This window comes from Coregonus lavaretus (assembly GCF_964263955.1).
Source record: "Coregonus lavaretus genome assembly, chromosome: 8".
In the NCBI taxonomy this organism is placed as follows: Eukaryota; Metazoa; Chordata; class Actinopteri; order Salmoniformes; family Salmonidae; genus Coregonus; species Coregonus lavaretus.
Window position 1 is genome coordinate 47724765 of NC_139995.1, and position 18157 is coordinate 47742921.

The window sequence follows — 18157 nt, forward strand, 5'->3', positions numbered from 1 at the left end:
GCTTAGAGGGCACTATGGTGTTAAATGCTGAGCTGTAGTCAATGAATAGCATTCTCACGTAGGTGTTCCTCTTGTCCAGGTGGGAAAGGGCAGTGTGGAGTGCGATAGAGATTGCATCATCTGTGGATCTGTTGGGGCGGTATGCAAATTGGAGTGGGTCTAGGGTTTCTGGGATTATGCTGTTGATGTGAGCCATGACCAGTCTTTCAAAGCACTTCATGGCTACAGACGTCAGTGCTACGGGTCGGTAGTCATTTAGGCAGGTTATCTTAGAGTTCTTGGGCACGGGGACTATGGTGGTCTGCTTGAAACATGTTGGTATTACAGACTCAGTCAGGGACATGTTGAAAATGTCAGTGAAGACACTTGCCAGTTGGTCAGCACATGCTCGGAGTACACGTCCTGGTAATACGTCTGGCCCTGCGGCCTTGTGAATGTTGACCTGCTTAAAAGTCTTACTCACATCGGCTATGGAGAGCGTGATCACATAGTCGTCCGGAACAGCTGGTGCTCTCATGCATGCTTCAGTGTTGCTTGCCTCGAAGCGAGCATAGAAGTGGTTTAGCTCGTCTGGTAGGCTTGTGTCACTGGGCAGCTCGCGGCTGTGCTTCCCTTTGTAGTCTGTAATAGTTTTCAAGCCCTGCCACATCCGACGAGCGTCAGAGCCAGTGTAGTATGATTCAATCTTAGACCTGTATTGACTATTTGCCTGTTTGATGGTTCGTCGGAGGTCATAGCGGGATTTCTTATAAGCGTCCGGGTTAGAGTCCCGTTCCTTGAAAGCGGCAGCTCTACCCTTTAGCTCAGTGCGGATGTTTCCTGTAATCCATGGCTTCTGGTTGGGGTATGTACGTACGGTCACTGTGGGGACGACATCATCGATGCACTTATTGATGAAGCCAGTGACTGATGTGGTGTACTCCTCAATGCTGTCTGAAGAATCCCGGAACATGTTCCAGTCTGTGCTAGCAAAACAGTCCTGTAGCTTAGCATCTGCGTCATCTGACCACTTTTTTATTAACCGAATCACTGGTGCTTCCTGCTTCAGTTTTTGCTTATAAGCAGGAATCAGGAGGATAGAGTTATGGTCAGATTTGCCAAATGGAGGGCGAGGGAGAGCTTTGTATGCGTCTCTGTGTGTGGAGTAAAGGTGGTCTAGAGTTTTTTTCCCTCTGGTTGCACATTTAACATGCTGGTAGAAATTAGGTAGAACGGATTTAAGTTTCCCTGCATTAAAGTCCCCGGCTACTAGGAGCGCTGCATCTGGATGAGCGTTTTCCTGTTGATTAATGGCCTTGTACAACTCATTCAGTGCAATCTTAATGCCAGCATTGGTTTGTGGTGGTAAATAGACAGCTATGAAAAATATAGATGAAAACTCTCTTGGTAAATAGTGTGGTCTACAGCTTATCATAAGATACTCTACCTCAGGCGAGCAAAACCTCGAGACTTCCTTGGTATTTGATTTTGTGCACCAGCTGTTGTTTACAAATATACAGAGACCGCCACCCCTTGTCTTACCAGAGTCTGCAGTTCTGTCCTGTCGATGTAGCGTATAGCCTGCTAGCTGAATGTTATCATTGTTGTCGTTCAGCCACGACTTCAGACTTGATGCTATGCTTATCACATGGATCACCAACTTCCTAACTGATAGGTCTCAGCAGGTAAGAGTTGGCAACACACTCTCTGAGGTGCGCATTACTTCAGTTGGAACCCCACAGGCAAGTGTTCTTTCACCAGTACTATACAGACAGCTGCCGGAGCCGGTTCCCAGGGCGCCACATGATCAAATATGCTGACGACACTGCCTTCAGTCTTCTCGAAGGGAATGAGACGGAGCACGGACCGGCTCTGAATGATTTTACTGTCTGATGTGAGTCCTCCCATCTAAAATGAAATGCATCAAAAACAAAGGACATGGTGATTGACTTTGGAAGGAACACGACCATGCACACACCATCACTGATGAAAGGTGAGCCCATTGAAATAGTGGAGGAGTACAAATACCTTGGGCTAGTCATTGACAACAAGCCGTCCTGGGATCAGTGTACTGACACTATTTTTAAGAAAGGCCAACAGAGACTGTATTTCCTACGGAAACTGCACTAACCATCATGGTTCTCTTTTATAAATCATTCATTGAGAGCATTCTGTCCTACTGCTTGACCTGCTGGTTTGAGAATATCAAGGTTGCACAGAAAAATCGGTTGGGCAAGATACATTTACATTTACATTTTCGTCATTTAGCAGACGCTCTTATCCAGAACGACTTACAAATTGGTGCATTCACCTTATGATAGCCAGTGGGACAACCACTTTACAATATATATATATATATATATATATATATATATATATATATATACAGCTGCGGAAAAAATGAAGAGACCACTGCAAAATTATCGGTTTCTCTGGTTTTACTATTTATAGGTATGTGTTTGGGTAAAAATAACATTTTTGTTTTATTCTATAAACTACTGACAACATTCCTCCCAAATTCCAAATAAAAATATTGTCATTTAGAGCATTTATTTGCAGAAAATGACAACTGGTCAAAATAACAAAAAAGATGCAGTGTTGTCAGACCTCGAATAATGAGAAAATAAGTTAATGTTCATTTTTAAACAACACAGTAGTAATGTTTTAACTTGGGAAGAGTTCAGAAATCAATATTTGGTGGAATAACCCTGATTTTCAATCACAGCTTTCATGCGTCTTGGCATGCTCTCCACCAGTCTTTCACCTTGATGTTGGGTGACTTTATGCCACTCCTGGCGCAAAAATTCAAGCAGCTCGGCTTTGTTTGATGGCTTGTGACCATCCATCTTCCTCTTGATCACATTCCAGAAGTTTTCAATGGGGTTCAGGTCTGGAGATTGGGCTGGCCATGACATGGTCTTGATCTGGTGGCCCTCCATCCACACCTTGATTGACCTGGCTGTGTGGCATGGAGCATTGTCCTGCTGGAAAAACCAATCCTCAGAGTTGGGGAACAATGTCAGAGCAAAAGGAAGCAAGTTTTCTTCCAGGACAACCTTGTACGTGGCTTGATTCATGCGTCCTTCACAAAGACAAATCTGCCACATTCCAGCCTTGCTGAAGCACCCCCAGATCATCACCGATCCTCCACCAAATTTCACAGTGGGTGCGAGACACTGTGTCTTGTAGGCCTCTCCAGGTCTCCGTCTAACCATTAGACGACCAGGTTGGGCAAAGCTGAAAATTGGACTCATCAGAGAAGATGACCTTACTCCAGTCCTCTACGGTCCAATCCTTATGGTCTTTTGCAAACCTCAGCCTGGCTCTTCTTTGCTTCTCATTGATGAAGGGCTTTTTTCTAGCTTTGCACGACTTCAGCCCTGCCCCTAGGAGCCTGTTTCGAACCGTCCTCGCCGTGCACTTCACCCCAGCTTCCGTTTGCCATTATTTTTGTAGGCCACTTGATGTCATCCTATGGATGTTGAGTGACATTCAAACGAGTTGGCGGTCATCCGGTCAGTAGAGAGTCGTTTTCGCCCTCTGCCGGTCTGTAGCTGTCACAATAGCTGATGTGGATGCGGTGTAGGAGTCAGGCGCAGGACACAGAGGCTCAGTCAAAACGACTTTACTCAGACTGAATAGAGAACAAAATCAAACGGCCTCGAAAACACAGGAGGCAAAACGATTACGCAACACAGTGCGTAAAATCCTCGTTCCACAATAAGAACATACAGAGACACCAACGGACAGGCGGACAATCACACACAACTGCAATCAAAACTTAAGGAAACTTATAGGTGACGTAATCAATACATAACATGAAACAGGTGCACTAACAAGACAAGACCAAACAAACATTGAGACATCAAGCGGTAGTAGCTAGTACTCCGGGGACGACGAACGCCGAAGCCTGCCCGAACAAGAAGGAGGAGCAGTCTCGGCGGAATTCGTGACAGTAGCTTTGTTGTCTCCAATGTCTGCTGCTTGACCTTGTTCTTATGAACCGCCGTCTTTGAAATTTTAAGGATGGAAGCAACCTGACGCTCACTGTATCCCTCTGCCAGTAAAGCCAGAATTGAACCCTTCTTTTCCTCACTCAAAACTTTCATTTTCAACTCATTTGGCATGGTCAATAGTTATTTTTTTTATTAATATTACTTTTGAAGTCCTATTAGCACTGTTTTTGCCATCCAGCTGGTCCTATTGCAAGAGGATAGTGATGACCACATAAGTGGTTTTTATACTTTTCCTCGTTAAATAAGATTTTGTTCATGTGATCACCTAATCAGTACCTAATTCAGTAGAATGAGGTGTGCCTGTGTTGGAATTCAACAGACACTGGAATGGAATGGCTGTCATACATGCTGATTTATGAAAAATGTGCAGTGGTCTCTTCATTTTTTCCACAGCTGTATACATATATATATATATATATATATATATATATATTTTTTTTTGTGGGGTGGGGTAGGGGGAGGGTAGAATGATTACTTTTATCCTATCCCAGGTATTCCTTAAAGAGGTGCGGTTTCAAGTGTCTCCAGAAGGTGGTGAGTGACTCCGCTGTCTTGGCGTCGTGAGGGAGCTTGTTCCACCATTGGGGTGCCAGAGCAGCGAACAGTTTTGACTGGGCTAAGCGGGAACTGTGCTTCCGCAGAGGTAGGGGGGCCAGCAGGCCAGAGGTGGATGAACGCAATGCCCTTGTTTGGGCGTAGGGACTGATCAGAGCCTGAAGGTATGGAGGTGCCGTTCCCCTCACAGCTCCGTAGGCAAGCACCATGGTCTTGTAGCAGATGCAGGCTTCAACTGGAAGCCAGTGGAGTGTGCGGAGGAGCGGGGTGACGTGAGAGAACTTGGGAAGGTTGAACACCAGACGGGCAGCAGCGTTCTGGATGAGTTGTAGGGGTTTAATGGCACAGGCAGGGAGCCCAGCCAACAGCGAGTTGCAGTAATCCAGACGGGAGATGACAAGTGCCTGGATTAGGACCTGTGCCGCTTCCTGTGTAAGGTAGGGTCATACTCTGCGAATGTTGTAGAGCATGAACATACAGGATCGGGTCACCGCTTTGATGTTAGCGGAGAATGACAGGGTGTTGTCCAGGGTCACGCCAAGGTTCTTTGCACTCTGGGAGGAGGACACAACGGAGTTGTCAACCTTGATGGCGAGATCATGGAGTGGGCAGTCCTTCCCCAGGAGGAAGAGCAGCTCCGTCTTGCCGAGGTTCAGCTTGAGGTGGTGATCCGTCATCCACACTGATATGTCTGCCAGACATGCAGAGATGCGATTCGCCACCTGGTTATCAGAAGGGGTAAAGGAGAAGATTAATTGTGTGTCGTCTGCGTAGCAATGATAGGAGAGACCATGTGAGGATATGACAGAGCCAAGTGACTTGGTGTATAGAGAGAATAGGAGAGGGCCTAGAACTGAGCCCTGGGGGACACCAGTGGTGAGAGCACGTGGTGTGGAGACAGATTCTCGCCACGCCACCAGGTAGGAGCGACCTGTGAGGTAGGACGCAATCCAAGAGTGAGCCGCGCCGGAGATGCCCAACTCGGAGAGGGTGGAGAGGAGGATCTGATGGTTCACAGTATCAAAGGCAGCAGATAGGTCTAGAAGGATGAGAGCAGAGGAGAGAGAGTTAGCTTTAGCAGTGCGGAGAGACTCCGTGACACAGAGAAGAGCAGTCTCAGTTGAATGACCAGTCTTGAAACCTGACTGGTTTGGATCAAGAAGTTCATTCTGAGAGAGATAGCAAGAGAGTTGGCTAAAGACAGCACGCTCAAGAGTTTTGGAGAGAAAAGAAAGAAGGGATACTGGTCTGTAGTTGTTGACATCGGAGGGATCGAGTGTAGGTTTTTTGAGAAGGGGTGCAACTCTCGCTCTCTTGAAGACGGAAGGGACATAGCCAGTGGTCAAGGATGAGTTGAGGAGCGAGGTGAGGTAATGGAGAAGGTCTCCGGAAATGGTCTGGAGAAGAGAGGAGGGGATAGGGTCAAGCGGGCAGGTTGTTGGGCGGCCGGCCGTCACAAGTCGCAAGATTTCATCTGGAGAGAGAGGGGAGAATGAAGTCAAAGCATAGGGTAGGGCAGTGTGAGCAGGACCAGCAGTGTCATTTGACTTAATAAATGAGGATCGGATGTCGTCAACCTTCTTTTCAAAATGGTTAACGATGTCATCCACAGAGAGGGAGGAGGGAGGGGGACGAGGAGGAGGATTCAGCAGGGAGGAGAAGGTGGCAAAGAGCTTCCTAGGGTTAGAGGCAGAGGCTTGAAATTTAGAGAGGTAGAAAGTGGCTTTAGCAGCAGAAACAGAAGAAGAAAATGTAGAGAGGAGGGAGTGAAAAGATGACAGGTCGGCAGGGAGTCTAGTTTTCCTCCATTTCCGCACCGCTGCCAGGAGCCCTGTTCTGTGAGCTCGCAATGAGTCGTCAAGCCACGGAGCAGGAGTTGAGGACCGAGCCGGCCGGTAGGATAGGGGACATAGAGAGTCAAAAGATGCAGAAAGGGAGGAGAGGAGGGTTGAGGAGGCAGAATTAGGAGATTGGAGGGAGAAGGATTGAGCAGAGGGAAGAGATAATAGGGTGGAAGAGGAGAGAGTAGCGGGAGAGAGAGAGCGAAGGTCGCGAAGGCGCATTACCATCTGAGTAGGGGCAGAGTGAGTAGTGTTGGAGGAGAGCAAGACAGAAAAGGATACAAAGTAGTGGTCAGAGACTTGGAGGAGAGTTGCAGTGAGATTAGTAGAAGAACAGCATCTAGTAAAGATGAGGTCAAGCGTATTGCCTGCCTTGTGAGTAGGGGGAGACGGTGAGAGGGTGAGGTCAAAAGAGGAGAGGAGTGGAAAGAAGGAGGCAGAGAGAAATGAGTCAAAGGTAGACGTAGGGATGTTAAAGTCACCCAGAACTGTGAGGGGTGAGCCATCCTCAGGAAAGGAACTTGTCAAGCTCATTGATGAACTCTCCAAGGGAACCTGGAGGGCGATAAATGATAAGGATGTTAAGCTTGAATGGGCTAGTGACTGTGACAGCATGGAATTCAAATGAGGAGATAGACAGATGGGTCAGGGGAGAAAGAGAGAATGTCCACTTGGGAGAGATGAGGATTCCTGTGCCACCGCCCCGCTGACCAGATGCTCTTGGGGTATGCGAGAACACATGGTCAGATGAGGAGAGAGCAGTAGGAGTAGCAGTGTTTTCTGTGGTAATCCATGTTTCCGTCAGCGCCAAGAAGTCGAGGGACTGGAGGGTAGCATAAGCTGAGATGAACTCTGTTGGCCGCAGAACGGCAGTTCCAGAGGCTGCCAGAGACCTGGAACTCCACATGGGTCGTGCGTGCAGGGACCACCAGGTTAGAGAGGCAGCAGCCACGTGGTGTGAGGCGTTTGTATGGCCTATGCGGAGAGGAGAGAACAGGGATAGACAGACACATAGTTGACAGGCTACAGAAAAGGCTACACTAATGCAAAGGAGATCGGAATTAAATTAACTAAACATCTGGGGAAGCGAGGCCTCCCTCACTAACCTTTCACTGAAACACTGAAATACAACTCTTCCAACTTCCACTTTATAAATTATAATTGCTGTAATCTACAGTAGTTCAATGTTTCCAGGAATAGACTAACTTAGTTTATTCAGCTAGCTAACTTAGTCAGGACTTGTGGGAAAATCATGGGGCAGCAACAGCAAGAACTGTAATTTCTCTACCTGGGCAGAGCCCTCCAGAAGGCGAATAAAATAGTGGTTGACTCTTCCCATCCACTCCACTCCGAATTCCATCTCCTTCTCTCTGGCCGCAGGTACAGACTACCTAAGGTTAAAAAAAATAGGGCCAAGTACTCTTTTATTCTGAATGCAATTCTGCACCTTAACAAAATGTTGGACTAATGCACTTAGCGCTTGCACTATGAAACTACACTTACCCTGCCTATTTGCTTGTAAATGTAATTTGCTATTTATTTTTATGTGTTATGTTTTATGACTGCTGCAAAATGAATTGCCTCTCTGAGGACATTAAAGCTTTCTGAATCTGAATCTGAAAAAGCGACTTACAGTCATGCGTGAATAAATATTCACGTATGGGTGGACCCGGGAATCGAACCCACTGTCCTGGCATTGCAATGCTTTACCAAGATGCATGTCAGGGTTATAAATGCTTTGTGATGTCTCAATTTAATAGGATTTATAAAGTCTGTATTAAGCAGTGCTTATGCCACCCTTTATACATTTGGCAAAGCCTCATAAAGATGGCTGAATTCAGATATGACGTCATCGTTTGAGCACTATCCACTGAGTTTTTAAACTACGGCGGACGATATGGTTCAATGTGCCAGGAAATCAGCACGATTTACTTTTTGTTTTTTCACATTTCCGCCATCTTGGAGCTAGAATTGGGATCATGTACACTGAGTATACAAAACATTAAGAACACCTGCTCTTTCCATGACATAGACTGACCAGGTGAATCCAGGTGAAAGCTATGATCCCTTATTGATGTGACTTGTTAAATCCACTTCAATCAGTGTGGATAAATGGGAGGAGACAGGTTAAATAAGGATGAGACAGCCTTGAGACAATTGAGACATGGATTGTGTATGTGTGCCAATCCGAGGGTGAATGGGCAAGACAAAAGATTTAAGTGCCTTTGAGCGGGGTATGGTAGGAGAAACGCTTTCGACACCTTGTAGAGTCCATGCCCCGAAAAATTGAGGCTGTTTTGAGGGCAAAAGGGGGGTTGCAACTCAATGTTAGGAAGCTGTTCCTAATGTTTGGTAATCTGTGCTAATGCTAATACAAAAAAAGAGTAATGGAGAGCAATGTACAATATGACGAACTTAGTAAATGAGGTGTTTGTGGTAAGTGTAAGGGGGCCGCTATCTTTATGCACTTTTCGCCATTAGCAGGAGGGATGGGCACAACTTCTTGTTGTGCAAGGTACTCAAGTTCAGAACAGGCGTCAGTCAAAAAAAGAGCTGTGAAGGGGAGACCCTGAGCTCTGACGTCATGTATAGCATGTTACTGTACAGCCCCTGCATTCCAATTATCAGTGCCCAAATCTGTCGTTTTCAACCCGTATACGTGTACGAGTGTAAAGGGCTGCAATACTTGTCTGAATACTATTTTACAGAGAACCACAATTTCTCTCAATTTCAAGAACATGAGCAAACAAAAACAAAAAATGGCATCATGCTTTGATGTATTAGCTGTGATAAACCTCACTGATAAGTCCTGTGTCATTGGGGTTTAGGGGAGAGTGGGGTAAGTTGAGCTTCTTTTACATTCAGCATCACTCTACATATATTTCAGGATGTTGTATATCCCTGGAAATAATCAGAATTCATTTAAACATTGCAGTTTTGAAAACATAGCTTGTCCAAAAAAAGTGGTCTCTTGGCACAATTTATCCCAGGTATGGGGTAAGTTGAGCCACGGGACAGGGTAAGCTAAGGTGTCAAAACACATTTTGGTACTGAATGAAATATTACCACTAACTTTTTAAAACCATGTCTATCTTTTTTTCCCAAACACAATTCAACAAAATCACAATCACTTTTCTGTCTTTTATTAATTTTAAGCATATTTTAATATAGGCTTGACACCTAACAAACATGTTGTACTTTTTTTTAACACTTTTAACATAGGCCAGGCCCTGTTGTTACCTCATATCCCAATTTTTATTTTATTTTTATTTCACCTTTATTTAACCAGGTAAGCCAATTGAGAACAAGTTCTCATTTACAACTGCGACCTGGCCAAGATAAAGCAAAGCAGTGCGATAAAAACAACAACACAGAGTTACATATGGGGTAAACAAAACATAAAGTCAAAAATACAACAGAAAATATATATACAGTGTATGCGAATGTAGTAAATTATGGAGGTAAGGCAATAAATAGGCTATAGTGCAAAATAGTTACAATTTCGTATTAACACTGGAATGATAGATGTGCAAAAGATGATGTGCAAATAGAGATACTTGGGTGCAAATTAGCAAAATAAATAACAATATGGGGATGAGGTAGTTGGATGGGCTAATTACAGATGGGACTGTGTACAGGTGCAGTGATCTGTCACGGTTTCGGCCGAGGCTGCTCCTCCTCCTTGTTCGGGCAGGTTTCGGCGGTCGTCGTCCCCAGAGTACTAGCTATCACCGTTTGATGTTTTCGATGTCTGTTTGGTTTTGTCTGATTATGTACACCTGTTTCCTGTTTGGTTGATTATGTCTCCTATACGTTTCTCGTTTGGTTAGTCTTGTGTTGTGTGTTATTGTTCGCCTGTCATCAGGTCGGCTCGTTGTTTGTTTGTTGTTTTCCCTGTCGTCGCACTGTACTGTTTTCGTGCGCCTTGGATTACTAGCCGTTTGCGCATTGTCCGCCTCTTGTTTGTTTTGAGGCCAGTGTTTTGTATATTTTTGGTCGTGTTCAGTAAAGTATTGGACTGAGCTTCTGTGTCTGCGTTTGACTCCTTCACCACATCTACATCAGCCGTTGTGACATGATCGGTAAGCTGCTCTGACAACTGACGCCTAAAGTTAGTGAGGGAGATAAGAGTCTCCAGCTTTAATGCTTTGCATTACGCCTGGGAAGAAAACACTTCAATTTGCTCAACTTGCCATTGACTCAACTTACCCCAAGGCAAACATTTTGACTATATTAATGCTTATAGAGAGCACAACTGATGTAAAGAACAATCTTAAAATTATCTACTTTGGTTTGCATACAAGCATCATGAAACCTCTAACACAATAAATTATTTTGATTTGAAAAAACAATTTTTGGTACCTAACTTGCTTTCCACTTTTTCCATGTGGTTTCGTCCTTCACAGACTCCATGAAATGATGACCTCTTCCTAAATATAAAAATTGGTAAAATTATACATTTTGTGTATGGTTTCCTAGTAACAAGGGTGGCTAACACATTTCAGCAAATAAACGCTTGCTTAAAATAAACGCGGGGTCAAAATGAATGGTTTATGAGGTTACCATGAATTACCATGAATTGTTTAAAAGGTTTAACGTTTTACCCTTAGAATTCGACCAATCACCACTAGTGGCGAAAGTAAGAACTGCCAGAAATGCATAGTGAAAGAGGAGAATAATTATTCTGTCAAGGAAACGTTTATTCTTTTTTATATAAAGGCATACTAAGACAAAAGAAACAGGACACATTGTGTAAATGATAAAACATTTGTACAGGAATTGATTAAAATGCTGGAAGTAAATGCTGAAATTAAACAATTAACTATGCAAATGAGCAAAAGCTGTGTGCATTAAGGAAAGAGACGCCTAATACATGCCCGTTGTGTTCAGTGATTTAAGCAAATAAACGCCCAGGCTATTAATTGAAGTTTTACAGTAATATATTATGTATGAAAAATGTATGTTCTCACTAACTGTAAGTCGCTCTGGATAAGAGCGTCTGCTAAATGACTAAAATGTAAATGTGAAGATTTTTGTGATCCCCTGTAGCTCAGTTGGTAGAGCATTGCGCTTGCAACGCCAGGGTTGTGGATTCGTTTCCCACGGGGGGCCAGTATGAAAATGTATGCACTCACTAACTGTAAGTCGCTCTGGATAAGAGCGTCTGCTAAATGACTAAAAATGTAAAATATTCCTTGTTCTAAAACCTGTTTTGTTCATAACAACTTTGAATATTACACAACTACTATTTGTGATGACACACAGTGTGTGACCAAGAGGGTTCAATCCGACCAGTTCTCTATTCTAATAACAGCTCAATCTAATTTTTCACAGACCAAAGAGAGGAGAGACTGATGCAGACAAACAAATGGCCACCAGGAATGTAACCTCAGATTCTGGTAAGCACTTCACCTTTGAGACTATTATTTGACAAACCAAATGTTGTGCATACTGTTGGCTGTGTTCAGAGAAACATCAAGGAAACAACAAAATAGTATTGCATTCACTCTTAAAGGCTTTCTTTAAAACAACACTTTGTCATGTGTTTTCCTACTGTAACATGAGGAACAGCAAAGTGTCTCTGTGTATTTATCTTTAGCCATGGAAGGTGAGTTGAGTTGGTTAAGGTGCATGTGGCGTTACTCAGATTTTGATGAACTGAATGTTGTAAGGACAGCTTTGAACAATTGGAAGTGGATAAAGCACCTCCCGAGTGGTGCAGCGGTCTAAAGCACTGCATCATAGTGCTAGAGGCGTCACTACAGATCTGGGTTCGATCCCGAGCTGTGTCGCGACCGGGAGACCCATGAGGCGGCGCACAATTGGCCCAGTGTCATCCGGGTTAGGGGAAGGTTTAGCCGGCCGGGATTTCCTTGTCCCATCGCGCTCTAGCGACTCCTTGTAGCGGCCGGGCGCATGCACGCTGACTTCGGTCGCCAGTTGTATGGTGTTTCCTCCGACACATTGGTGCGGCTGAATTCCGGGTTAAGCGAGCAGTGTGTCAAGAAGCAGTGTGGCTTGGTGGGGTCGTGTTTCGTAGGATGCATGGCTCTCGACCTTCGCCTCTCCCGAGTCCGTACGGGAGTTGCTGCGATGGGACAAGACTGTAACTACCAATTGGACATCACGAAATTGGGGAGAAAAAGGTGTAAAAAAAAAAGTTAATTAATATCAAAGAAGTGGATAAAGCATCTCCCTTCCTCTCTCTCTCTCAGAGGACTTCCTCCAACCCTCCGAGATGAGGATTGTGCTGCTGGGGTGCAGAGAATCTGGGAAGAGTTCAGTAGGAAACACCCTCCTGGGCAGAGAGGAGTTTGACCTGACAAAAACAGCTCAGTGTGTGAAGAGACAAGGAGAAGTAGCAGGACGTCAGGTCACTGTGGTCGACACTCCAGGATGGTGGAGGAATCACACTGTAGAGGAGACGCCTGAGCTGGTTAAAGATCAAATTGTGAACAGTGTGTACCTCTGTTTTCCTGGACCCCACACTCTCCTAATGGTCATAGCGGTGAGGTTTTCATTCACCGAGAAACACAGAAGATCAGTAGAGGAACACCTGCAGCTTCTCAGTGAGACAGTCTGGAGTCACACCATAGTGCTGTTCACCCATGGGGACTGTCTAGGAGACACAACCATTGAGAGTGACAGGAAGGCCCTCCAGCGGCTTGTTGAGAAATGTGGAAACAGGTATCATGTCTTCAACAACAAGAACAGGGGTGATGGCACTCAGGTAACAGAGCTGCTGAAGAAGATAGAGGATATGGTGGCAGGAAACAGAGGAGGCCATTATGAGATAGATGAAATAGACAACTCCCACCACCAGCAGCCACACCATGTCAACAAGAAGGAGAAGAAAGACAAGGGGAAGAAGCTCACCAAGGCAGTAATAGACACCCCCAGCAACTTCCAGCACATTGCCCATGTGGGCTGGGACCCAAACTCAGGCTTCGATTTGAATAACCTGGACCCAGAGCTGAAGAACCTGTTTGACATGTGTGGAATCTCTGAGGCTCAGCTCAAAGACAAGGAGACATCCAAGGTCATCTACGACTTCATTGAGAGGAAAGGAGGGGTGGAGGCCATCAAGAAGGAGCTCCGTAGGCAAGCCTCCCCACCACCTCTACCCCCCATCAGAGTGGGTTCACTCCAACTCTCCGAGCTGAGGATTGTGCTGCTGGGATACAGAGGAGCTGGGAGGAGTTCAGCAGGAAACACCATCTTGGGCAGAGAAGAGTTTGCGTTAGGGACAACCATTCAGTGTTTGAAGAGACAGGGAGAAGTAGCAGGACGGCAGGTCACTGTGGTCGACACTCCAGGATGGTGGAATAATCACACTGTAGAGGAGACTCCTGAGCTGGTTAAAGATCATATTGTGAACAGTGTGTACCTCTGTTTTCCTGGACCCCACACTCTCCTCCTGGTCATACCGGTGGATGCTTCATTCACTGAGGAAAACAGAATGGCAGTAGAGGAACACCTGGAGCTTCTCAGTGAGACAGTCTGGAGTCACACCATAGTGCTGTTTACCCATGGGGACTGTCTAGGAGACACAACCATTGAGAGTGACAGGAAAGCCCTCCAGCGGCTTGTTGAGAAATGTGGAAACAGGTATCATGTCTTCAACAACAAGAACAGGGGTGATGGCACTCAGGTCACAGAGCTGCTGAAGGAGATAGAGGAAATGGTGGCAGGAAACAGAGGAGGCCATTATGAGATAGATTAAATAGAAAACTCCCACCACCAGCAGCCGCCCCAGCCACACCATGTCAACAAGAAGGAGAAGAAAGACAAGGGGAAGAAGCTCACCAAGGCAGTAATAGACACCCCCAGCAACTTCCAGCACATTGCCCATGTGGGCTGGGACCCAAACTCAGGCTTCGATTTGAATAACCTGGACCCAGAGCTGAAGAACCTGTTTGACATGTGTGGAATCTCTGAGGCTCAGCTCAAAGACAAGGAGACATCCAAGGTCATCTACGACTTCATTGAGAGGAAAGGAGGGGTGGAGGCCATCAAGAAGGAGCTCCGTAGGCAAGCCTCCCCACCACCTCTACCCCCCATCAGAGTGGGTTCACTCCAACTCTCCGAGCTGAGGATTGTGCTGCTGGGATACAGAGGAGCTGGGAGGAGTTCAGCAGGAAACACCATCTTGGGCAGAGAAGAGTTTGCGTTAGGGACAACCATTCAGTGTTTGAAGAGACAGGGAGAAGTAGCAGGACGGCAGGTCACTGTGGTCGACACTCCAGGATGGTGGAATAATCACACTGTAGAGGAGACTCCTGAGCTGGTTAAAGATCATATTGTGAACAGTGTGTACCTCTGTTTTCCTGGACCCCACACTCTCCTCCTGGTCATACCGGTGGATGCTTCATTCACTGAGGAAAACAGAACGGCAGTAGAGGAACACCTGGAGCTTCTCAGTGAGACAGTCTGGAGTCACACCATAGTGCTGTTTACCCATGGGGACTGTCTAGGAGACACAACCATTGAGAGTGACAGGAAAGCCCTCCAGCGGCTTGTTGAGAAATGTGGAAACAGGTATCATGTCTTCAACAACAAGAACAGGGGTGATGGCACTCAGGTCACAGAGCTGCTGGAGAAGATCGAGGATATGGTGGCAGGAAACAGAGGAGGCCATTATGAGATAGATGAAATAGACAACTCCCACCACCAGCAGCCACCCCAGCCACACCATGTCAACAAGAAGGAGAAGAAAGGCAAGGGGAAGAAGCTCACCAAGGCAGTAATAGACACCCCCAGCAACTTCCAGCACATTGCCCATGTGGGCTGGGACCCAAACTCAGGCTTCGATTTGAATAACCTGGACCCAGAGCTGAAGAACCTGTTTGACATGTGTGGAATCTCTGAGGCTCAGCTCAAAGACAAGGAGACATCCAAGGTCATCTACGACTTCATTGAGATGAAAGGAGGGGTGGAGGCCGTCAAGGAGGAGCTCCATAGGCAAGCCCCACCACCTCCTCCACCCCCTCGGGCCCCCACCTTTGCCATGTATATGGTGGCAGGAAACAGAGGAGAAGTGTTTCAAGCTGAAGAGGAAGACCAGAGTTTCCTGAAGGTACTACCAGTGCCAATAAGACGAGCACGCAGCATTGACCTTCCTCCTCCAAGTAGTGAGTATTATAACCATTCATACTGCCTGATTGCCGAGCAGAAACAACATGGAATAATGGCTAGTCCAATTTATATTGTGTAATAACTAACTGATAAGTAAATGCGTCAATGGCTATCGCACTAGTAATTCTGTTTGCTGAATGACAAGGCACTAACTTGTATACAAGTAAGTACTTACTGTCCAATGTTACTTTCCCCTACAGTGAGTGGAGGTTCCATATCTGACAGATCATCACTGGGAAGCTCTCTCTGCAGCTCAATAAGATCTGTGCACAGCTATGACACCACATCCCTCAGCTCTGGCATCAGCTCCATCAGTTCTAGTGAAGGGTCTTCACAAAGTTCCATAGTGAAAGGGTTGAAGTTACCAAAGTTCCTCAGAACCAAAAAGCCCCTGAGTGCTTTGCATGAGTCAGATGTAAATAAATGAGAAAATAGGCACATCCCACAAGTTTGGCTGTTGGACACAATGAACAGAAACATTACTGTAAAGAAATATAGTATGTCCATATCCTTAATTCTGATATTAACTGTTAACCAAACTGTTTATTGAGATAACATAGTCTGTCCACGAGAGATTTGTTTTAACATAAATGGTACCTTATCATCTGTCAACAGACTGTGAGATCCAATGACAAACTTGAAACTTTGTTCCGGCAGATTTGTCATCACTGGTCATTTGGACATATCACGATTTCGCAGATAAGCATCTTTTGAATTTTCGGAAGGGGAGGGGACATTTCCTTGTTCCAGTTCACCACAGTTAATATGTACCGTTTATTGATTCTTTAAATACACATTTTATTTATAGAAATACATACGGTTATGGATACAAATATACAAAGTTAAATGTAGAAAGACAAAATGGTTGAATAGTTTATGATTAGTAAGGGAGTTTTAACCATAACATTAAATACAACATTCATCTCAGGGATATTGTCATCAACGACTGGTGGGCCCTGAGGACTGGGTTTAGAAAGGCTGGTCTACACAGGTGTATAATGAACTGTCCTTAGTGTACTATATTATGGAAGCCTATTCAATGTTTGGGGAGGGGGGGGGGGGGGAGAGAGGGTGTGTCAGGGGCCTAAGATTTTGGCATTAAAGGGGCAATCGGCGGTTGCTTGATCATTTTTTTTTTAACTTATTCCAAAATGCTATGCTGTATATCCGATATAAGACATTTTGGTCAATTTGCTTTTATTGTTTAAATAAATGATGAAAAATATGTTTTTTCACTATCAAATCATGGCATGGGGTTGTTCAATGACAGACATATATTTGTTTAAAAAAAATATAACTTGATGGTTTAATTTCAGAGAGACAAATAATCATGTTTTTTGGTAACATGCTATATACTGAGTGTACAAAACATTATGAACAGCTCTTTCCATGACATAGATTGGCCAGGTTAATCCAGGTGAAAGCTATTATCCCTTATTAATGTCACTTGTTAAATAAACCTCAATCAATGTAGATGAAGGGGAGGAGACAAGATAAAGAAGGATACTTAAGCCTTGAGACTATTGAGACATGGGAATGTGTATACAGTGAGGGAAAAAGTATTTGATCCCCTAATGATTTTGTACGTTTGCCCACTGGCAAAGACATGATCAGTCTATAATTTTAATGGTAGGTTTATTTGAACAGTGAGGGACAGAATAACAACAACAAAATCCAGAAAAACGCATGTCAAAAATGTTATAAATTGATTTGCATTTGAGGGAAAAAAGTATTTGACTCCTCTGCAAAACATGACTTAGTACTTGGTGGCAAAACCCTTGTTTGCAATCACAGAGGTCAGAAGTTTATTGTAGTTGGCCACCAGGTTTGCACACATCTCAGGGGGGATTTTGTTCCACTCCTCTTTGCAGATCTTCTCCAAGTCATTAAGGTTTCGAGGGTGACGTTTGGCAACTCGAACCTTCGGCTCCCTCCACAGATTTTCTATGGGAGTGGCTAGGCCACTCCAGGACCTTAATGTGCTTATTCTTGAGCCATTCTTTGTTGCCTTGGCCGTGTGTTTTGGGTCATTGTCATGCTGGAATACCCATCCAAGACCCATTTTCAATGCCCTGGCTGAGGGAAGGAGGTTCTCACCCAAGATTTGACGGTACATGGCCCCGTCCATCATCCCTTTGATGCGGTGAAGTTGTCCTGTCCCCTTAGCAGAAAAACACCCCGAAAGCATAATGTTTCCACCTCCATGTTTGACAGTGGGGGTGGTGTTCTTGGGGTCATAGGCAGCATTCCTCCTCCTCCAAACACGGCGAGTTGAGTTGATGCCAAAGAGCTCCATTTTGGTCTCATCTGACCACAACACTTTCACCCAGTTCTCCTCTGAATCATTCAGATGTTAATTGGCTAACTTCAGACGGCCCTGTATATGTGCTTTCTTGAGCAGGCGCTGCAGGATTTCAGTCCTTCACGGCGTAGTGTGTTACCAATTGTTTTCTTGGTAACTATGGTCCCAGCTGCCTTGAGATCATTGACAAAATCCTCCCGTGTAGTTCTGGGTTGATTCCTCACCGTTCTCATGATCATTGCAACTCCACGAGGTGAGATCTTGCATGGAGCCCCAGGCCGAGGGAGATTGACAGTTATTTTGTGTTTCTTCCATTTGCGAATAATCGC

General features: G+C 45.1%; 1 protein-coding gene across 1 annotated transcript in view; it reads left to right on the forward strand.

Moving 5' to 3' along the window:
• The window catches only part of LOC311134076 (GTPase IMAP family member 8-like), a 39469-nt gene extending 22992 nt beyond the window's left edge, over positions 1–16477 (forward strand). The window contains exons 2-6 of the mRNA XM_084167668.1: positions 10798–10837; positions 11726–11790; positions 12607–14108; positions 14139–15522; positions 15727–16477. Coding sequence (XP_084023794.1) covers positions 11760–11790; positions 12607–14108; positions 14139–15522; positions 15727–15953 — 3144 coding nt within the window. The 5' untranslated portion in view covers positions 10798–10837; positions 11726–11759 and the 3' untranslated portion in view covers positions 15954–16477. The remainder of the gene's footprint in view (positions 1–10797; positions 10838–11725; positions 11791–12606; positions 14109–14138; positions 15523–15726) is intronic.
• Positions 16478–18157: the final 1680 nt, after the last annotated feature.